Source organism: Anas platyrhynchos, chromosome 10 (genome assembly GCF_047663525.1).
Source record: "Anas platyrhynchos isolate ZD024472 breed Pekin duck chromosome 10, IASCAAS_PekinDuck_T2T, whole genome shotgun sequence".
Lineage (NCBI taxonomy): Eukaryota > Metazoa > Chordata > Aves > Anseriformes > Anatidae > Anas > Anas platyrhynchos.
Genome location: NC_092596.1, coordinates 11,060,488 through 11,083,700, shown reverse-complemented (window position 1 = coordinate 11,083,700; position 23,213 = coordinate 11,060,488). Strand labels below are relative to the sequence as shown.

General features: G+C 40.4%; 1 protein-coding gene across 7 annotated transcripts in view; it reads left to right on the top strand.

The window, feature by feature from the left end:
• The window catches only part of AFF2 (ALF transcription elongation factor 2), a 357,089-nt gene that overhangs the window by 202,525 nt on the left and 131,351 nt on the right, over positions 1-23,213 (top strand). For all 7 annotated transcript variants that reach the window (XM_021273092.4, XM_013100505.5, XM_027465059.3 and 4 more), the window contains exon 4: positions 7,427-7,471. In XM_021273092.4, the coding sequence (XP_021128767.3) occupies positions 7,427-7,471 (45 nt within the window). The remainder of the gene's footprint in view (positions 1-7,426; positions 7,472-23,213) is intronic.

Here is a 23,213-nt window from a genome sequence, read left to right as displayed (position 1 = left end):
ATAGTCTGAATTCATGAGGTCAAATAATGCTTCAGGTTACACTGATGCAACCACACTGACATCAGTGGAGCTTTAGTGTCACAAGTGCCACAGCCTGACCCGACGGCTTCGCTGCTACTTCAGCCGCGTCACACAACGCTGCCTGGTTCTGCTTGCTCTCTGCCTGGCCTGCGCGGGGAATAGGCCCTAAATTACGCTAATGTAAAATAGATTTAAAAGAGATCCAGTTCCAAGTTGTATTAAATTTAGATGGTTGTGTCTGTAGAGTCGAGGGACTTTGAATGATTTCCAAGAGGTTCTACTCAAAGGGTTACGCTGAGAATAAATACAGCTTCTCATTTACATTACTATAACTGAGAGCAAATAGACTTGGAAGCCAAACTCACTTCACGCTCCTTTTGTACTTGAGCTGCCTCACTGTCTTCAGAGGAGTTAGATTTCATTCACACTGGTAGAAGTAAGACAAGAAGCAGACACTTGATCTTTATTTCTGCCACACCATATATCTCACCGCACCAGAGGGTTGCATAGTCTGCTAGGCAGGCTTTGATGTTTAAAGTGGACAAGTGCACAGTGGCGTTTTAGGTCAGTGTGCTTTTTATCATCAATTTAATGGAAACATATAAGGTAACCGCTCCCAGAATAAGGTACATAAGAGAAGGTACTTACATTATATAAGCAAATGAGTACTTGCAGTCATTGGAGGGTGGAGGAGGATGGGACGGAGAAAGAGAAAGAGAGGGAGGAAGAGAGGGGAAACTGAGGAAAGAGAACAAGAGAGAGAGAAAGGAAGGAAGACTATTAAGTTCCCAATTTGTTTGTTCTTTGTCAGTATTAAATAGGATGCGCCAGCCTCTATGCAAGCAGTCAATATTTTGGTCACAAATCAAACATACTGCAAATGGCACTTTTGCTGGACCTGGCTGCATACTGACATTACCGGTTACTCTGGTATTAGCATCACGGCAAGCCTCTAAAATACTGCATTCAGAATATTCTATAAGTAAAACGTGCAGCCTTACTCCCAGGAGACCCTGAAGTGAGAGATCACTTTATCAGGTTTCTCTCTCTAATAGAGTTTGGCAATTTGCTGCATGAAAATAATGGAGAACCATTGAGTTTAAATTGAACATCAGCATATTGTGCTTTCATGGAGACTATTTCATGCTGATCCACATTGAAATAGTATTTTTAAAAGACAACATCAAAGAAATGAAAAAGAAAAAATGGGCTAAATAGAATACGCACTGGGAAGAACACGGAAAATATAATCGTCACATCCAGGTCAGCCCAGCTTAAAGGTTGCTGTTGCAGAACTAAATGCCAGAGAAAAAATGTCGTCCTTGCAGTTGAGGTTGCTCCGACTGGGAGGTTGTTGTAAGCTGAGCTCATTGTAGGGACCTGTAATGCCTTCCAGATTGTGGGGTAGCACCTCTGTGCCCCAGGTTGGTGTAGCGGCTCCTTTTTTACTTAAGGGACTGCAGGGGAGTGTGTTGGAGTCATTGGCTTTTGTATAAAGCTGAAGGTACCCATTGTGGGCAGTTCTGGCTTCTCAACTAGAGACCTTTAAGGGAAGTTCACTAAAGTAAGCAGGAGTCTGATTCAGTCACAGTTTGGACCACACTAGTAAGTTATTTTTCCTAGCTAAATGTGCTTTACTCGAGGGAAGAGGCACATATTTCTCCATCCAGCACTGAAAAAGCAGCACTGACTGCCGGCCAGGCTGTCCTGCCTCAATACATGAATTAACTTGGTCCACTCCTTAAAACTTTTCCTTGTTCCCAGGTTCCCCAGTAAATGCCTGTTTGACACACACAACCTCTTCACAGTGCAGTGTTTGTATTAGGTGGAACAGAGGAGCAGCTCTCTGTATTTTGTTTTAGGCAATAGTTTTTCTTTCTCTCTTAATTTCTTTATATATACAAAGTATATATTTTCACAGACCTTTTAATAAGCCCCAGGAGATACTTTTTGGGTTGAAATAATGGGAAACGTAGTCTTCTCATGGTACTTTGGTTCCAGGATGGTGGAGGTACTGAAGGAAAACAGTGAATATACATTATTTGGAGCCCACAAATGACTCCCTTGAGAATTAATAACCCTGTGAAAAACACATATATGTATTTGAATACCAAAGGAGCTATTTTCTCTTTTTTTAATAGCACCATGTTTGACTTCATTCAGTTTCCTCTAGAGCCCAAACATACAGTACTAATATATGTTGGTGATAACCTCATGAATATCAAATACATCCCCCCAAAAAAAAGTACCATTTAGGCTGCAATATTCATTCCTTGCTCTTTTGCTGCTCCCATTCATGCCCATTTGCACTAATGTTAGTAAGGAAGAGCCAAGATCCATCCAGCAAGTGAGATTAGCTTGACATCTATTTCAGGTGTCTTTAACATGAATGACCCTTTGGGGACAAAATATTAACAAGGCAGGAAGCAGACAAAAGCATGAATTGTAAAACCCAAGGAGATGAGAACAGTGGGCTCTGTGCAGTGGTATGAAGTTAACTTTAAGTAAATGTGAAACAGTCTTCCTCAGGAGGAGAAACAGATAGCCAGATCACAGCTGAGGGGCAGGTGGCTATCTGAAAAAGGGTAAGTCTAGAAAAGATGTAGGGAATGACTAAAGAGGGGAAACGAACCCTGAACACGCAAGCAGGTACTGATAGCTGTCAGAGGAAAGCTGGTGGTGGAAAGCTGTCCTACCTGTAAAAATATATTTTAAAAAACAAACAAACAAACAAACAAACAAGTACTGTCTGTTCCTCGGAAGCCTGGCAGGAGTTGAAGGCATTTGTAGGATGAGGTTCTGCTGACAGACCTGTTTTTGCTGCTTCTGGTTTTCTAAGTGTTTTCTTCTTAATACTGTGTGGCGCACACTGGAAATGATCAATCAAGGCTCATGCACAGGATCTTTTCTTACTAGCAAGTGAAAAATCAATTTTTGTTCAAAGGAGTAAACAGTACTGTGAGCTTCATCTGCCCAGAGTCAGAATGGGTCCCTTGATAAAGAAAGAGACAGTGCAAGTGGAGCTTGTGATGTACAAGCACATAGGTGCTCATATATGCAGGAGGTGGGAGTGGATTCCTACAATCACATAACATGCTACATTTGTCTTTCTGATAAAACAAAGATAAGAACAAGAGGTTACTTGTTGAATGCCGATTGTGCACCACTAGAGCCAGAGGGATTATTCCCAAACAGTTTATTCAGATGAAAATGTGGTCAGTCAGTTCTGGCAAAGGCATGATTCATTTCTGCTTTTTAGCACCACATTTGAAGTTTTAAGACTTTTCTGTTATGTCTTTTGGAAGATTTTGTTGCTAACATTTTCAAGAAATGCCTGCTGTCTGGTGTAAAATGCAGACAGAAAAGAAAAAGAGAAAAGAGACCTTATGTGACTTTTCTATGGCCACAAAAACAAAATCTGATCTCATGCAGGTTATAAATTGTCCAGGAGGTAAGAGTGGTCAAGGAACTGATGAATGAATAAATGGAAGGTTAGATCAACATGACTCATCAGATATTGTAACCATTCACCCAATGTCACTTGATCTGCATAACATTAAAGCTATTATGCCCTCACTCTTATATTTCTGCCCTCCTTCCCTCTCTTTAAAGTTTAGCACTGAGCCGTCCAAGCCATACATTAAGCCTTCGGTTCCACGTCATTTAAGTTCTGTTCTTTCTCTTATGAGACTGAAATGTGAAGAGAGCCTTATAATGCTAGCTGGTAGATTTTGACCATATGACCTTTTCTTTCTTTCCTTCTTTTTTTCTTTTCTTTTTTTTTTCTTTTCCCTTTTTTAAGGCTGGAAGCAATATCTAAAAGCAAACATGAAGCATTTTGATGCAAAAGAGTTTTGCCAGATTAAAATGAAATTGAAAGATAAGTTCAGTGTAGCATGTAGCTGTTGTGAAATCTTTTTGTTTTGATTGAAGTTACATTACCTCAGGACTTAAATCTGCAGCTTATGTAATATTAACTGTTCTTCAATCCGGAGCTCGTGCTGGCTGAGAGGGGAGCTCATGATGTGAGGTGTAACTGCTCAGTCATAGGGAGGCAAAAATCCTGGAACCTGCCCTTTTGACTGGGTTAGACCACACTGCTCACATGGGACGAGAAGCACCAAAAGCATGCAGAAATGAAAGTTCTGGTCCTCTGACTGGAATCTGGTAACTGATGAAAGCTAACAAAGAGAGAGGGTGGAAAATCACATAATATTTTCTAACAGCTCAATTTTTATTAAATTAGGAAAGTAGTAGCATGGGATGTCCAATCTTGATTAAACTCCTGGATGAATATGGCAATTGTACAAACAATTTGTTACAGCACTAGTGCTTGGGTAGGTGATGAATACACCATTTACTGTGGTTCACTCTCTCCTGATCAGTCTGTGGTGGGCCATGTGGGCCTGCTTGCACTTGTTTGCTGAATGCAAATGTTTATAGGCAATTAACCTGCAATTTTTGATTCATACTTTGAAAGGTTGGAAGGCTGCTTTTTCCTTTTTTTTTTTCCCTGGGGTTTTCTAAGTCTCTAATAGGCCTGCGTCTTTCAAGTCTCTTCGAATGTGCAACTGCAGCATGGATTTAGAAAAATGGTCTCATTTCTTGAGAAATCCATTAATAGTAACGTACTGAAAGACTCTTACATTGATCTTCTCTCTGATAGCCATGTTGTAATAATTATTCTTTTAATGTTTGCATCAATCTAAATGTTTTCTTCTTTGTGCTAGCTCCTACTTGGATCTCCCTATATGACAATCACAGCACTTTGACATCTTGCATTACTTTAATACCAGTGATTCAAAACAAAGCAGTGCCAAAGGGAACAAAAGTTCTGTCAAGCCATTAAAATCTTCTTTGCCATTAACACAATTAAATTGATGCATGAACATTTAAAGTTATTAGCAAGTGCTGCCAGCAGAAGCTGGTTGTGATTGCATAATATATAGTGGGCTTTATTAAAGTAGAATGGTATGTTTATTATTATCATCATCATTAGTTCTGGAGTAACATAAACTTAAACAGGGCTGTGGGTTGGGAGAGCTCTGTGAAGCAAGTAAGAGCGTGGTCTGCCCTGTGTTCAGGCCGTGGCACAATTATGACATTTTTAAACAAAGGAATACACACGGTGTTGGGGCTAACCATTGAAAATGGCACGTGTAACAGGAGGGAGGAGAGAGATGTAAAGAGAGGGCTGCTGTACCTCTGCTGCTCTCATTTTTCCCAGTCTGACCAACTCAGCTGGATTTTGAGCTGCTCCTGTTACTGCTGTGAGAGATTTTGTGGTTGGTGTGTATGCTGTGAGCTTGTTGGGGGAATACTTGTTTTGTTTTCTCATATTCCAACATACTAATTTTTCAATGAAAAAATATCAGGAGTGTATTAGAGACATATGTACTTCTGTTATCCCACTACACATTGCAGTAATACCCATGTTTGCTAATCTGAGGGATATTTTATTTAACTGTATTCCTCTCTGAAAGGGAAGTTATGTATGAGGTATGGAAAACACAGATTAGCAAAGAATTTAGAGACATTGAGAGGAAAAAGAAGTGATTTAAGGAAAATTTAATTGAGTGTATCAAGGGAGGGACAATGAAGTGCTGGAATACCAAGAAATGCAGTATGAAGGAGGAATCCATGCCTATGGCAGTTAATGCTGACCGTCCACTGGAAGCTTTCAGCCTAGGGTTTTTGGGTAGAATTTGAGTAGAGTAAAAACTGGGACAAAAGATAAGTCTCTTTCTTTCTTTGGATGAGTGTTTTTAAATGGCATTATGGAAAATGATAATCTGTACTTGCTGACAATCACTGATATTCCTCCAGGGTGGTCATGTTCACTTCAGTACATCTTTTTCTAGATATTGATGAACTGTTGGAAATTCAGAGAACAGTGGAGAAATAAGCCAAGGGAATGGAAAATCTTATTGGGAAAGAAGCTAAAAGTTGAACATAAAATATTCAGAAAAAGCAGACTATAATTCTACATATCTATGCATGGTGTAAGTGAAAAGGGAAGTAAGTAGTTGGAAGGGCTCTACAGACAGGCTGAGGTGACTCTGAAAGCAGAGCTTTAACTAGTTATCACAAAAAGGGGCCAAATAGATTAAAACACTACTCCACATTTTATTAAATGAAGGAATAGGAGATCCATTTCCCTACAGATTTTGAGTTAGACTAGACACAGTACTAGAAAATATGGGGAAAGTGTGCTACAGTAGTAGGGAATGAACATGGTGACCTAATAGATCTTCTTGGTCTTTGACTTTTGTAGCTGTAGGAATTCATTCTTGAAGAGTAATGCTAGTTGAAATCTAGGAGGAAAGACATGGTCATGTTTTGGTCAAGCTCTGTAGCAGATTAGGATGACAGGGATTAATTTAAGTCATGAGTGTCCATCACCAAGCTACTCACCAAGGGGTGGAAAAGCCTTACTCAATATTTATACTTGTTTTTTGGTACTTCCCCCCCAGGTATTGTCTCTTCCTACCCTGCTCCACGGCCATGATAGCAATCCATTGTAAATAGCTGCACATACTGCAAAATGGTTGCACATACAGGTCATGTCTGTCAGTTGTTTACATAATTGTTCACAGTATTTAGAGCTTTTGTGCTGTTTAATAACCTTGCAGTGAGGGATTGTGGCAAATGCTGTAGCTATCATTTAAATGAGTATATTAAATTGGAAGAAGTTAAGGGCAGCATGTGTGTGTGTATGAGTCTGGTTGTGCGCATCAGCATAACGCGTCTTTCTAAGGGGAGAAGGGATATCTGTCAAGCCTCTTGAGCTGGATTCCTGTGTGCTGTTCAGCCTTTACATGATACTTATCCTGGAACAGGCCAATGAAGTGAGGGACAACAAAATCAGCAGCTGCCCTTATAGTCCAACCAGTATTTTACTACAGTATGTGTTCAAGTTTTAAGAGCCGTCTTGGCTGTTAGCGTATTAAACTGTAGGATAAGATAGTTGATGATAACAGCTTTCTCCTAAGTGTTACCACCTCTGTCCTTCACCGCAGCCTGCTGCACGTTAAACCAAGCCTCGTGTTTTCTCTGAAGGTTGCTGATAGGAGTAACAGTGGGATCTTCTTCAATTACTGAAGTTTCAGGCAATTCTTGTGCCAGTTCTCAACTGTGAGGAAATCAGAGTACTTTATTGCTTCAAAAGTGTCATTCCTAGCACAAAGCACTGCAAAAGAAAAAAAAACAAAAAACACCCAAGTGTCAAAATGAGTCCTGCTGATGATTTTTGTTGATCTGAACAGGAAAATTTGGTAGGCAGCAAGCATGGATACAGCAGTCTTCAAACAGAGGAAGTTTCTTGTTAGCTCTTCACCTGTATAGTTAGCCACTGAACTTTGCATCCAGTGCCTGACTAAACGTTTCTTTTTTTCTTTAAACCTAGGTTACCCTTCCCAATGACTCCAGCTGTGTGGAAGAAATATTGCGGGTGAGTAATGCTCTTTGCTTTTGTGTCTTTTTAATAATTGTAGTGCTCTTATTTCATCTTTCACGGAGAAGCATTATATGGCTGTCTTTAACAGTGTAGTTAAATAATAACACTTTAGTGGGTTTGTATGAAAAAGACATGGTCTTGTAGGCTCAGACTGCTCCATACTGCGTAAGGTCAGTTCTAATATTCCTTCTCCCAGTACATCTGCAACTTGTCTTGGTCAACATTTAAACCCCTTTCTGTGCTTTTTTTTAAGCTCTCAGTCTGTCTTCTATCCAGAATGCATTTCTCTCCCGCCCTGAGGTGGAGTTGCCTTAATTCTCCTATACTGGCCTACAATTGTCCTTCCTCCCCCCCCCCACCCCCCGCAGTGTCCCAGCACCCATGGGTTTGTTAAGACCTTCTTTGCTGGGAGCTCTGGTTAGTGCTTGAATATAGGAAATGAAAACAGGCACTGCAAACTGAGCAGGTTTTTTGCAGTTAATTGCAAGAACATATAACAAGGAGTGTGGACAATGAGTTGTATATGTGTAAATCTGCCTTACCGTAAGAGTAAGATGGGCTTTTCCCCAAACACCCCAAATATGGGGTCCCCTGATATAGGTCCCCTGATACCAGTGAGATTTTGTCTGTGTGTAGGTTTGCAACCCACCAGTTCCTATCTGGGTTTTAGGGTTTTATCCTCATGGTATGAGTTTCCCATTTGTTAGAACTGCCTTCCTGGGATTACCAGCCCACCTGATGGTTTCAGTGTAGAGGGGATAAAATTTCATCGGGAATTTGTGGTGGCCATATACTTTTCAATAAGAGCAATTGGTGCAAACTCACCCAGACCTTAAGAGAAGTGCAGCAGTTGTGTCAAACACGCTAACAAAGACATGGACATATTCTTGCTCATAAAATGAAGTAGGCTTTGCAGTGTTCATTGCAATCCTCAGTACAATTGTTTGTGTGGAAACTTGCTCCTGTTTTGTATACACGCATTATCTCAGGATGGTGTTGATGTCCTTACGAGTTGTCAGTGTTTCTGCAGAAGTCAAAGCAGCAGGCGAGCATGCACATGCAGACCTGTAGTAACAGAGGAATATGTGTCTGTGTGCACACCCAGCAGCAACGAATGTGAGGAAATAAATAAAGTTTAGTTTCAGCATTCAAAGTGAGTAGCAGTTTATTACTTACAGAACACTAAGGGAGCAAAAGGAAAAAAAAATGTTGAAAGGCAGTGTGAAATACTTGGTACATTTAAAGTATCTTCTTCTGTTTATATAATTCAATTAGGCTCATTACTATAGTTGTAATGAATGACTTGTTAGCTGGGGAAAGCAGTTGTTTTCAGTAGGCAGCATCAAAAGGAAATGTGATGTAGCAAATTTCAGGAATCAATCATCCAGGTGACAGTTTTAATGTGGGAACAGTGCATATAAATCACAGGAAGCAGAAATGTCTTTTTTCTAATCAAGAGGAGGTGATCCTGTTTCCTACCCCACGACTATAATTTGAGTCAACAAACAGGGACAGAATTTCCCAGGCTTCCCTCTGAAACCTGCCGGGATTGGCAGAAGGCTTTGTATCATCTTCAGCAGGTTTGGATCAACTGCAGAGTCCCTGCTGCCACAGACAGCACCTCCCGCCATCAGTAGACTGTTAAACTCGGGGGTATTTGGGGAGGACAGAGCAGGGATTTGGCAGGTCTCCACAACTCCAGGAGCTGCAGAGGGCAAGTAGTGGGCACCTGTAAGAGGGATACAGCATGGCAGATCCTTCTTGACTACCGGGTGCGGGTGCTGCCCAACCTTGCCACCCAGACTTGGTTCAAACCTGTTGGCCACAGCTGCGGGCATAGCCAGAAGCCTTCTCGAGGAGCATATGAAGCCGTCCATGGCAGAGAGCAGCGATGGGCTCGGCACACTGTGGGCACTCAGCCACGGCTTGCCTGGGGCACGTGCTGCCTTGCCCCATGCACTTCTGGGCTTTGAGTGCCACGGTGCGGTGAGGGCGGCCTAGTGTGGCATTGGCATGGCGTCAGGCAGCTCTGGGCGCTGACAGGCTGTCTGCAGGCTCCTTGTAACCAGCCTGCAAGCAGGCTGCCAGCGAGACCCTGGGTGTGCGAAAGCTGCTGATCACAGAGCTGCTTCTGTGGCTGCCCGTCAAAGGCTGAGCAAGGCCCAGCTCTGACCGGCTGCCTTCGATGGCAGCGTTTCAGGCTTTCAGCTTTGTGTGGTGCTGAAACACACATGCTATAGAAGTACCTGAGTTTTGTTGATGGCTTTGTTCTTGCCAAATGTATACTGCAGAATAAGCTAGTAGGAATTGTGCTTTGGCTGCACTCAGAGCATCATAATATTGTACTCAATAGGCCACAGCAAAAAAAAAAAAAAAAAAAAAAAAAAAAAAAGAGAGAGAGAGAGAAGGTGATGCTCAGCAGTGGTCAAAATCCAGTCTATGGGCTTCCTGTGGAAGGCCTGTGTCAGGAGACTCAGGCTGAAAGGACAACCCCTGGTTGCAGCAGCAATTTTTCCTTTGAGAACCTGGATTAAGTTTCCAGCCCTGACAGATATTTTCTGGCTTACTCTGGCCATTTACTTAGGCTCTGAAAAGCCTTTGGGAATGTGGGCCTTAGCTCTCTGGTGGCATCTTCCCCAGGTTTAAAAAAATAAAATAAAATAAAATAAAATAAAATAAAATAAAATAAAATAAAATAAAATAAAATAAAATAAAATAAAATAAAATAAAATAATAAAATAAAATAAAATAAAATAAAATAAAATAAAAAAATAAAATAAAATAAAATAAAATAAAAATGTATTATAATTTCTGTCCCTGTCAGAGATGTCACAGAGATAAACACAAGAAGGATTACAAGGCAGTGATGTCCCAAAGGTAGATAGGTAGGGGTGTAACAGTGTGCATTCCGGGCCAACTGTTTGAGTTTGAAGTAAATGCCTCAACATCGCTTGCACAATAGCACTCACGACCATGCAACAGAAAAGAGAGTTCAGCCCCAAACATCTGGCTGCGTTACGCATTCACGTACGCAGCATTTAATCCAAAGTGACACCATTGTACTCGGTGTCACTCCTGCAGCTGCTTAGCAAGCAGCTGGCAAGGACTGGCAATTTCTGCTCCCAACCATGTCTGCTGCTGAGCTGCCTACCCCAAGAGCCTGCTTCTACACTGCCCTGGCATTGCATGCCCTGAAGTTTGGGTTTCTTTTCTTTCTTTTTTTTCAGTCAGAAAATTAAGTGGCTTAATTCAATTTTACCCCTCAGAAAGGCATAGTAACTCTTGCAGTTTTTTTTTCTAGACTTTACAAGAGGGACCTAAGCTAAGCTCTGACCTCTGATTTTACAGAGCTTTTTTTTCAAGCTGAACTTGATTAATCGCTTCTGTAATTGTAGAGGTTTGCAATTCCTAATCTCTGTCTTTTTTATTTCTCTTAAAAAAAAAAAAAAACAGCCAAACCAACCAACCAAGAAAGAAAAAAAAAAAGTGTTTAATTGGGTTTATGGTAAAAACTTTCCAGCTGAGCAAGGGGGAAAGGTCTTGAGTCCACTCAGACCCCTGAGTCTTAAGAGACAAAATTTCACAGTCCTTCAGATTTCCTGAAACACTTAGCCACTTATGTCATCTTGTGTAACTGCTTTAAGGACTGTTCATGATATTACAACCAAAGGTTAATGGCAGTCCAGTCTCCTGTTGATTTTGCTTTTCTAACAAGGATGGCTGAGAATGTTGTTAAAAATTAAAACAAAATGCAATAAGATAAATTAAAATCTTGGTTGTACAGCTAAGGCCAAGCTATAAGCATTGGACAGGAGCTCTGCATCCAACACAGGTTGCTAACACCAAATTAAAAGATGAAGCTGAATGATGGCCAGTATACTTCTTTTTTTTGTTCCAAATGTGGCTTATTTTTGCAACCAACATAATGGCTTTGAACATGTGGCTAACATGGAAGATAGGCAATCAACAGTGGGTGCGTGCGTAACTCGTCTTTTATTAATATAGATTTAAATTAAGTTGTCACTTGCTATGTGCAGCTACTAAAAGATGAATTCATTGAAATGTTGTGATACCAAGTGCAGATGGGGAGGAAGAACTGACATTTTAAACCAATATTCTAGAGCTGTTACTTGTGCTGGTTATATCTGTGCTCTGTATCAGTGTGCCTTGCTGTCGGCGCGCATTACTTGAAGGTGTGCTGATGCGGACGTAGGGGTGTGCGTAGTATACGGCTGTGTGACACTGGGTGCAAATTAGCAGGACCCTTTTTCTGCCTACAGAGAGCACGGAAGGGACCTCCCTTAGCATTGCTTTGCCTCTGGGTGAAGAGGGGATAAGCATACACCACTGCAAAGAAAAGAAAGGAAATCTTTTGAATAAAATTTCTTGAGGGCTTGTAGTGTGAATTGAAAATTTGGGTTATGTGTTTGGGCAGTTGTTTAGATGTAAGCCTGCAGAAGTGAGGCTGTGGTCTGTGTACATGAAGCTATCGTGTCTGTGTTGCTAACCATCTGGGCAGGCACTTCTGTCTGAAAATCTGTCCCTGCTTAGAGGAACAAAAGAATTCTTGTAGGTACATATTCGCTGTAGTAAGGCATCAAGTGACTTGGTGGACTTCTGATGGTATGTGGACAGCTGTGATATTAATTAAAAGCTTTCTAGTCTGGAAGTAAAACAAATCCTAGATATAATTTAGATTGTAATTAGAATAAAAAAGACTGGAGTCAAATGAGCAAAGTCTATAATTTGTATGGTCCTCTATTCTTCTGATGACTAGCTCCTGTCTAATGACATTGGAGAATATGTAAATTGATCAGCAGGTGAGAATGCCCTTGACTGGGTAAATTATGTGTAGTATTACCTTCCTCATGCCAATTGAAAGCACTAATGGATTTAATATGTATCATCCATAGCTGAGGTGAGCTGTTCACAGGGCAAAATTAGACTGTAACAGATATAGCCCATTATTTGCCCCTCAGTAATTGTTTTCTCTTCTAAAATGCAAACCGACATTGAAGAACGTTGCTAAACATAATTATAATAATTGTAATTTGAAAAATACAGGTATGCTGTCCGGTGTGGTTACAAATGCACTTAGTAGCTGACAAGCAGTTTAAATATTTTCAAGTGGAATCTGGGGGCTTGCTGGGGAGGACATGATGTGAATTTAAAATGATTATCCAGACGTCATTGGACAAGTGAATAACGAGCTGACTGGCCTAGTAAATCATGTGAACCTGTCAAATGTGGGAACACGTTGGGGAGGAGATGATGTCAAGTAACAGTAACTTAGCAACCTGGCATTTAGCTGTCCAGAGAATGAGTAAGAGTAGCCACTTTTAAATAGCTGAGTAAATAAATGAATCCCTATATGTCTTAGGTGTGCTATAAAAATAGCCCGGCACCGTATGTTTTGTGTCAAGCTGCTTCTTTCTCCAGGATAAGGTGATTTATTATTTCTGTTGAAATGAAAAAATGGATTGAAAAGTTAACCCACGTGTAAATGTGTATCTGTGGCCTTTGTCCCTTGTCTGGCATGCAGCCTTTGGAAGCGTGCAAGGAACAGGTAATAGCCTGCTTTGAAAAAGGCAATGGGTTACAAGTGTAGCTTTTATTTCTTTTTTCTTTAGACATTGCTTATGCACAGAAAGATTTGGATGGATAAAAACTATTAATTTCTTAGCAATTGCTAAGCCAGTGCTTTTTCAGCTTTTTACCAGCATTTTCTGAATGGATGCAGAAACAGTTTCTGCTCTTACACCGAAATAAATCAAGGGGTAATTCCACTGACCTCTGATCTCATTTGAGTTCATTAAATTCTTCTTCCTCCCACACTGGTATGAATTGGCAGCAACTCCATCTATGTTGCTGATGTTGTTATAAAATAAAAAGGAGTTATCCCGCATTACTTTGTGCATACACGAGAGCAGCAACCAGTCCTTTGCTCTGATGACCCTCTCGATGCATTTCTACTCCAGAAAAATGGAAATGCTGAGTAGTTCTTTGGAGCAGCTCTTTCCTGGATCGGTCAATGAGCAGCTGAGTTCTCATCTCAGTGCTACCACAAGTGTTCATCAACAATTCCAGGAAGGTCAAAAGAAGCTTTTTCCCAGCATTTTTTTGCATTGTCTAGCCGTATACACACAGGCACACTGAGATCAATACTTGAAGTCATTTGAAGACAGCCTGGTATAGTCTTAAAGAGCAAAAGGTTCTTTGGGAGCTGGAAGCCTTTAGGTCCTCCCAGCCTCCCAGAGCAGACCCTCAGCGTGGAGGTTCATCTTGGCCACCGCAACTTGCACCCAAACACAGCAGCACAGGATTATTCAAACTTTTGGCCGTCCACTGTCACAGTGACAGCATGATGATGTCACCCATGAGAAAGGCATCTCAGAAGCATTATCCCCAGGCTGTCTGTATTAACTTGAGGTACATGATGTAGAAACATCAGAGCTAACTTTAAGCTAGCTGAGTAGGAGGTTGGCATGAGTCAGTGCTCAAGTACTTAGCTCCTTCGGTAGGTTTTGTGAGCCACAGCTGCACTGCTGGCATGGCACAGGCAGGGTGTGCGAGGAGTTCACTTGTGATGTAGATGCATATTAGAAACCCACTTTGTACTGCCAGATCAATGCAAAGCAGACTTCATGCTGTTGGGGATGGGGTGGAAAGAAAAGGTTGACTGATCTGACAAATGCACGTGGGTGTGCAGTGTTTCTGTATTCGAAAGGTGGTATTTTGCACCTGCATGGTATAGGGTAAGTGCCTCTTCAAGATGTAAGGCAGCAAAAGATTAGACCTTTGTCAGAACAGACAAGCAAGATCTGATTCCAGCCTGCAGGAAAAAGGGTTTATTTTCATAGCAGTGTTAAAGAAATTATTTAGTGAAGAACTTCAAAATGTAAAATCTGATCATTATGTGGGTCTATTGCAGCATGTCCGCACTGTAACAAAAAAAAAAAATACATACATTACAAAAGGTATTCAGGAAAGGAGAGGGAGACTGCAGTGCACCTATGTCGAACTCAGTATTCCATTTTCTTGTCTCCTTAAACATAATATTTTATCATATTTTTTGTAGTGCCAAATTGAAATATCACTGATTTTGGTAGTATTACATAGTTCTGCTATCACTGCCAGATTTACCATTGCTATTAAAATTACTCTAAAGTGAACTGACACTGCGGACATTTGGACATGTGTTGTTGCTCCTGCAGAGAATGAAAGGACTGTCATCTCCTTCTACTAAATGCAAACCCGTTAATTCTCTCCTGCTGTCCAAGGTCTCCAGCATCTCTTGCACCGAACCCAAGCCCTTCTAGTTTCTCTTCATTGACAATCACCTCAAAAATAATCCAATATGTATGGCAGCATGTTACACGCTCGACAAGTTCACTCTGATTCAGTGCTCTGTTATGATGAAAATATAAAAAATAACATTCAAAAACTCAGTTCAGAACAAGAGAATGATTCAAGCACAGTCACTGTATTGGAGGCAAAGATGATAGTAAGTTTCACAGCTTCTGCAGAAGATCAGGTGGCACTTAGAATCTGTGGCACTTAAAAGTTTTGGTAACTTCATGTGCTACCTTTTCAAATACTTCCAACTTTTGTAATTCCAGAAATAACTAGGAGTGAAAAAGACAAAAAAAAAAAAAAAAAAAAAAAGTGGGAAAAACATTTGATGGGACCTTGTAGTTTGGTAAGTATCATAGAACTACAGAGCCATAAGATTTCTACTTCAGATTTGTGGACCCATGGGACCTGACTTCCTGTCCCTTTTCATCATTGTAAATAAAGAGTAACTCCTTTATCTTTGAGTTAAAGGGCGAGAGAAAACAGACCCGAGGAATCTGGATTTCCGATGAAGTTTGACCTTTTGTATGCTCCCATGAAGAAAAAAAAAGGACCAAACTGGTGAACTCAGTGGAAAATATTAAGCACTTCTGCACTGTTTTAGTGTTTGGCTCTATCTGTACTGGGTATCCTCCCTCAAGGATCTTGTGGGCTGCATTAATTTATGTTATTTAAAAACATGATAAGGAACTTCAGAGCCTTCTGTGTGCCTGTCCTGGAGTACTGCTGCAGATTCTGAAGTGAACAGGAACAACAAATACTGGCACGGCATCCAGTGAGGTCAAGCAGAAAAGCCACCTGAAGCTCGTATGCTCCTCTTACAGATCTTATTGCCAAAGTATTAGGCACAAAAATCAAGTCCTATTTTGAAATATAGGTAGTAGAATATTCCTCTGGTCTCAGATTAATCATTTCTGTTATTTCATCTTGTCCTGTCAAAATGAAACATGGTTAAATATGGGCATTGAGTGTTTAAACTGCTAGCAATGTTACCTTTCATTTAAGTAGATTAATAATGTGTACTCTACATAACAAATTGCTCTAGGCACAGAATGAAGACATTGAAAACATATTAAAATCGAGTTAGGCTTTCTGGAATGAGTGCATGCTTTAGAAACAATTTTGGTGTGAAATGACAAAGCCTGTAGTGTCTTCTTTGAGCCCTTTATCTCATTTGCCTAGGGGCAAGTATTGCAGATCTAAGGGCTGGGTGGGAGGCCTCCCGTAAGTCAGCACTGCTGAAGAAGCTGGTGGCACTCGTGGAGGCTAAATTATGCATTTGTGGTTAGCCGACAGAAACAGAGGTGTAGGATAAGGCTAGACAGGAAGGTGAAGGAAACAGGACAGGAAAGAATATGCTTGGAGTAGTCCTGAAGTTAAAGTTTTGAATCTCATTGTTGATCTTAGATTAAATGGATGGGAAGTGTTCTGTTATAGCAGATATCCAGGATTTTTGTTGCCATTGCCTTTACCTACTGCAGTCTAAATTTAACCCAAGTCACTCCTGATCTCTTCTTTAGTCAAGACTACAGACACCGTTTGAGACACAGGCCAAAATGTATTTTTTATCTCTGGAGAGACCTCCCTGGGTGAGCAGGTGGACTTCTCCTTTGGACGAGTGCTATGGTTACACACTGTTGGCTTTGCCAGCTTCCATGGGGTTTGCAAAACCAACATGGGAAGGCCATCCATGAGACATCTTAACTTCAAGTTGTTCCATGACCAGTATGGAAAACAACTCTGGACGTCACCTTTTTAATATAGGAGTAACTTATTTCTTTGCTATTTGCTATTAATCTGTAGGTTTTAAGACATTTCTGCAGCATAGTCAGCTTTCTGAAGACGTCTTCCTTCATACTCGTGGAGATTGTTTCAGCTGGCAAAGTCTGCAGAGCACACCACTTCACCCCTGCCAGTGAAAGACTGATATGGTCCATCTTTCCATCTCTTTGAACATCCTCTCGATAAATGTTTGACTATATACACTCCGATAAAACATTATACCTTTAACCTTTCTGTATAACATTGAGATGCTCCTTCAATGAAATGGGGAAGCAGGACTTCACCCACGCTGTCATTGCACAGGGAAGTTAAATTAGTTTCTAGCAAGATGCACAGAGGTCTTCAGTTGGAATTATTGGTGTTTTAACTGTGCAAAAGCCAGGCTCAATCAGATATTTAAAATTATACTGTTACTGAGGCTTATCCATTTCTATAGAGAATTTCTAACATTTCTTTAAGGAAAGTGTGTCTTTGAATTTAATGTTCTGAGAAACCTCATGAACTTCCAATCTATTTGAGCTATATATTTCAAATTGTACTTATAATTGTGTTTTTTATTGAATATGTAAGTTCCTTAATACAGTACATGGCTTTTAATAAGCATTTGAGAAGAATGCACACTGTGGATGGGAGGCACTTTTGAGCATTTTCAAATTGTCACATTAAAATTGTCACATTTGTTTAATTAGCCTGTAGATCCTGCCACATTGATTCATGTCAGCTGGGTAACAATTTCTTTGGATAGCTAGAGAATCTGACCAGAATGCTATATGTACATATATATATATATATATTTTTTTTTTTTTTTTCTCTCAAGGAATTTCTCACATTTCTTTTTGATTTAAAAGCAGTCATCCAGGCACCCAGCCTTGCAAAAAGTCAGCTGAAGAAAATGTCAGCCTGTAGTATTAGGAAGGAAGATGGTTTTATTATTTCAAAGCATCTAGGTGTTTGTTGACCATTGTTCAGAGGCAAGAGATAAAAACTGACTACAAACATGAATGTGAAGTTCAGAGTTAGGTGCCCAGGTTTGGGTTTGTTCAACATTCTGCATGCCCTGTTTATTCTGCTGGCTGTAAGCGTTACTCTTTTGCTTACCGGGGCTCCTGGAGCGAGGTCACTAGAAACCCTGTTTTCAACAATTTACAGCTCTTCTTTAAAGATTTCCTCTACTGGAGCCAATCTGGAAAGTTGGGGTACTGCCTCTTGTGAGGAATGCTTTGAGATCTTCCGCTGGAATTTATTATACAAGCACTGAGTGTTAAAGGCCCCTTTAGGCTTTGTAGTCCATGAATTTCTTTTCCATGAGTACATCCTGTTAAAGAATATGTTTGCATCCCACACCCCAAGGTACAGTAACCTTTAACAATATTCTCCTGAGCTTCAGAAAAAAAGACTCGGTGTTTGGTTTGTAGCAAAACAGTCCCAGTAGTGATTTTTTTTTTAAATTTAGCCAATTAATCCCTTCCCACTTATTCCTGTATTTTATCGTTTCTAACCTCTTGAGTCCCTAATCTATTCAATAAGAGGCCTGAGCTGCCAGTTTATCTGAAAAAGGAGTGTTTTACCAATGAAATGAAAACTGGTGCTTGGATTTTTTATTTTATTTTTTGAAGAGCAGCCTCTTGTTGTTCCTGAGTTCAGGAAAAAACAACACAGCTTCAGCACTGAGCCATTCACTGGAGGCTTCTTTCCATGAAAATATTTATCACTCTTCTTTTTTCCTTGGCAATTGAGTTATTGTTGCTTTTAAAAGAAGTTGTCATAATCTCCTCATTACCATTTTTCTTAATGTGATAAGTGTAAACTACAAGAAAGCTATCATGTTTGAAAGGATACAGGAACCCTTAGGAATGTTATACTAACTGCTTGTTCTCTTTGAAAAGGCTTAGACTGGGAATTTCACTAAATGTATCATTCTGTCTCCTTTTGAGCAGCATTGTCATTTTATAGTGTCTTTCACTTAATACACAAGTTAATCTTCAAAAAGAAAGCCACGTTACTGCATCTAGCCTTTGCATCCCGTCAGCAAAGTGAGATCAACAACTCCGTTTGGTAATTGCTCAAACATGATAATAAATGGCATTTTGTACTGGAAAAAAAATAAAAAAAAAAAATAGTTTTCTTTGGCAGGTTTATTCCAGTTTGACTTTGTATGATAACTGGTAATTGTCACTGTTTGACACCAGCTGGAGTTGCAAATAGCACTAACTGCTCAGAGCTGACTAGCAGCCATGGGTCTACTGGGTGGTCTTTTCTTGGGGTTGCTCCAAGTTTATTCCAGATTGCTCATATGACCCCTGATAAACTATTACTAATGAACAGTTTGCTATTCCTTTTTGGCCAGCTAGAAGCAACAAAGACAATGCATGTCATTGTCTAGTAATGTAGATACACAATTTTCAAATGCTGGAGCACCAAACTTACTGCCTTTTAGTGCTTTTCTGGCCTTTTAACTAGCTTTCCGGGGGCAGGAGGAGCAGGACATAATGTTTGGAGGCAGGAAGTTTATGGACTCTGCTGGTTATCTGCCCAGTTATTAGGAGTTAGCCTGTGTCAGTGTAGTTTGTTATCGGATGGTTTTTAAAAATATAGGCATGGAAAGCAATCCTCAAGGAGGTTTGGTCCCACACAGGGGACCCACAGAGACCAAGCATCACCCCCGGCTGTCATATGTCGTAGTGGTGGTTCTGAGTGTTTAACATTTCCAACCTCAGCCACATTAGCTTTGTAAGAAAGAATGAGCTGGGAAATGAGCAATCAAATGCATGCATGTGACAGTGGGAATCTGTCTACCAGAAATACTCTGGAGCCTCCATACCTTAAGGCAGATTAAAAAAAAGCTCAGCTAGTTTTGGCTTCAGTTTTCTTCTTGAAGCTGGCTTATTTGGGTAAGGCTGACATGCCAAAAAAACTGTATGTTGTATCAAAACATCTTCTATAACATACGTACATTTTTGCTATACCTGTTGGCTTAGCAGGAGCGGATCAAAGGGTAGTGTTGGCATGATTTACAGGACACACAGATGTAGGAACAGACCTGCTTCAAGGCACAAGTGAGGAGAAGGAAATCAAGACTAACTGTAAGTTCTTTTCCAAAGACTAAAATTTCTGCAATAAGTGCCAGGCAGTATGGTGGGGTTTCAGGTGATCGCTTAGGTCTTTCTGTAAGAGAAAAGAATTAAAGGGTTGAGTGTGATAGGCAGCAAGGACTCTCCCTCTCTGTTACAGGTGAGAGCCTATGGTTTATTCTTGGCAAACATGCTAAGCTTTTGGCCTTATAAAAAAATTCAGTGCCAAACTAGACGATATGATGATCAGGCTTCAGTGTGAACTTTTCTGGCCATCCAGGGCTTGCTGAATGCCGATCAAGGTATCCACCCACGACTGTCCAGCCAATATTCACTGTGAAGTTTCACCACTGTCCTGGACATTGCATAAGACAAAAATAATGAGATAATCATTGTCCCCAGCACATTTGCAGTCTCTGATGTAGGCACTGGGAAGGTAATCGTGCTATAGGGGAGAGGGCGTTCTTCATATTCTATGGGAGAACCAAGTCTTCAGTGGGGACATACGGAGGGCTGGCAGCGAGAGCAAGCATCACACAGGCTAAGAAAATACGATAATGAAAAAGGAGAGCTTCTGTAAGGGCAGGTTTGAACTTTTCTGGGTAATCACTGCATCTTCACTTCAGCCTCAGACCGCTGTTCTTTAATGGCATTCCAGTTGAGGTGTTAGTGAATCAAGTCAGAGGAAAACAACGCTAAAAAGAAACACTTCTCTGGCACAGCCCCTCAGGAAAACCCATGCTGCAATACTGCTTGTGTGGCAGAATAAAAGAGATCTGGCAGAGTCTGGATTTTGAAGGCAAAAAAAAAAAAGCAGCTTTTGTAAACGATTTCAATGAGTATTGTACAGCAGTGTGTGATAGCTTCATTTCTTTGTATTTGATGAGTAGCAACTTGGAGTCCAATTTTAATGAAAGCGAATCATGGCTTATGCAAAAGAATTTGGCTTTAAGCTCAAAAGAGTTGCCTATCCTGGTTTCTTCATTTCCCCATATATGCTATTTCAGATAATTGATGCTCCTGTTTTAAGACTAAAGCTGGTGTCTTCTGGCACAAGTTGATGCTTTCAAATTCCGGAGGATTTTTAGACTGAATTTCATCATATTGTCAGGATGTGGGTTATAAACTGGCTACATGGGACTAAAACGTAGTGCTCAACATAAAAGTTTTCTGTGCTAAATCTACAAAACAAGATGTTTTGTAGTTTAACCATTTAATTTTTCCTGATGCTGAATTAGGAGATGTTATTTTTTCACTAGGTTGGTGTAAGTGGCTCCAGAAATTAAATGCTTTTTGTAATAAATTACATGGATAAAGCATTGTCATGTGACTACATAATTCACTGCTGCTGTTCGTATGAAAAAAACATGAATTGATTATATCTGGCAACGTAAAGGAGATGGTGTAATGTGTTGTATAAATGTGCACAGTGGAGCGCCTCAGGGTAGGTGCAGTCTTGTTTTGTAACTGTAAATTATAGTTCTGTTCTCCTCTTGGTGTGAACCCTAAGTTTCAGAGAAGAAAACAGGCAATTCAAGACATGCTTTTTTGCTTGTGAAGCTCAGGATGGATGGAACAAATTACCAGATTCCCTTAAACAAGTGCCAGCAGTGAATAGTTTCAAAACACAGTTGGTTATTTACTTGGAGAAATGTTGCCAATGTTTTTTAAATTGCAAAGATGAAATTATATGTTGGTATTAGTAACTTTTAAAAGAATTAGCTTTTTATTACTTATTGTGCCTTTGTTTATATTATACAGTTGTACTGCCAGGATGTTATGTTGTATTTAACAGTTCAGTGCATACTTCCTATCTCTTGGGGCCCTCATGAAAATTAGATGTGCCATCCCTGGAGATGGCTACAAGTAAGTATCATTTTGAATAAATAAAATCAATGGGATATGGCTATGCGTCTCAGTGGGGATGAGAAGCTGTTGAGAACAGGAGGTATTGCGTGGCACTACTGTCCACAACGAGACTTGATACTATGGAAAGGGCAATGGAGTCACGAGTGTAGTCACCAAGAACGGCAGAAGAAAGATGCCTGACTCTTCAGCTCTAACAGACAAAAGGTACAGCTCTGAACACCCCTCCACCAGCATTCCCGATGAGCTGGACCACAGTGCTCTGGCAGTTCCATGATGCTGACCCACCAATAGGTCTGTCCAGAAGAACAGTTACATGGAAATATGTGTGTGAAAATACATATATATATGTGCATAGCCCAGCATCTCACATGTGCTTGGCAAAACTTCAAAGCTTTGACAATTCTCTCTTTGCATGCTGCCGTTACAGCCTATCCTTAACAAATCTTAACAAAACCCTGAACTGTTGTGTTGCAGTCCCCCATAATGGTGTTTTTATAGTAGGACCCTTAGGAAGTTGTGCTGCATGTTCCTGAAAACATTAAGAATGAACAAGAAGGTGCTTGAGGAAAAAAAAAAAAATTGAATTGAAGGGCTGTCCTGTGCAGTGTGAGCCAAATTCAGGGTAGTTTTTGACCATATAATCTTCCTGAGGTGGGTTCTGAAGAAAATTATCCTGATCCCCTTGGAGGGAAGTATCCGACCTGTTCCAGAGAGGAGCCTGGGAATGGAGTAGTGTATGCACAGTGCGAACTGCTGGGGACTCAGGACCCAGCAGAGAGACAAATGGTTTGACAATGTTGACACACTATCATATAGGCTCTGTTTAGTTTTAGGCATGTGTAAGATTTGCTAAAATGGAAAGCCAGTGGTGTGTTCATGTGGGGTAGCTTCATTGCTCTCCCCCTAAAACAGGCTCTTGAACCACAGTACCTTCTCCGTGTAACAGAGCGTTGTTTTACTTCTCCTACACAAGATTGGTTAGAGCAGTAAGTACATCAATCATGATTTGCTATATTTTATTGTCTTCTAAATGCTCTAAGCAAAGAATATGAGTGTTATTAGTTATAAAAGCTACAGTATGAGGAAAACATATTGAAAAATGTGAAGTGTACAGGAGACAGAGAGTATGGGAAAGCTCAACAGAAAAAGAAAATGTCCATGCTGCTATCATGTTCTTTGTGTAACCAGTTCCCAAATGTTAGCAAATTAGGAAAGGAAAACATATGCTGTAATGTTTATAGTCAACCCCTATTAGCTTCCAAAGCACTTTTTATATTCATTTTCATTGAATATTATTTCTGTCTGTCCTTCCCGTCCTTGTTAATGTGGAAAGGAATAGCTCTTTACCAGGGGAGGCTATGGAATGCATCCCATTCCCCAGCCGAGCACAGGGAATTATTTGTTGTCATGGAGAAAATCCACAAGGTGAACACCGTGTTTTCAGATTACAGTCAGGGAAATGGCTGCTTTTTGCAGAATAAACTCTAGCTTTTTAATAAGAAACTCGTGCGTCTGTGCACTGTATTTTCAAATGGCTTTCTAGTACTTTTTGGTACAGCAGCAAGATAAATTCTAGTATGACAGAGGCATCGTTGCAGATGCTGCCACATTGTTCCTCCAAAAATATGTGCTGGGCACTTAGCACTGGTAATAAATTTACT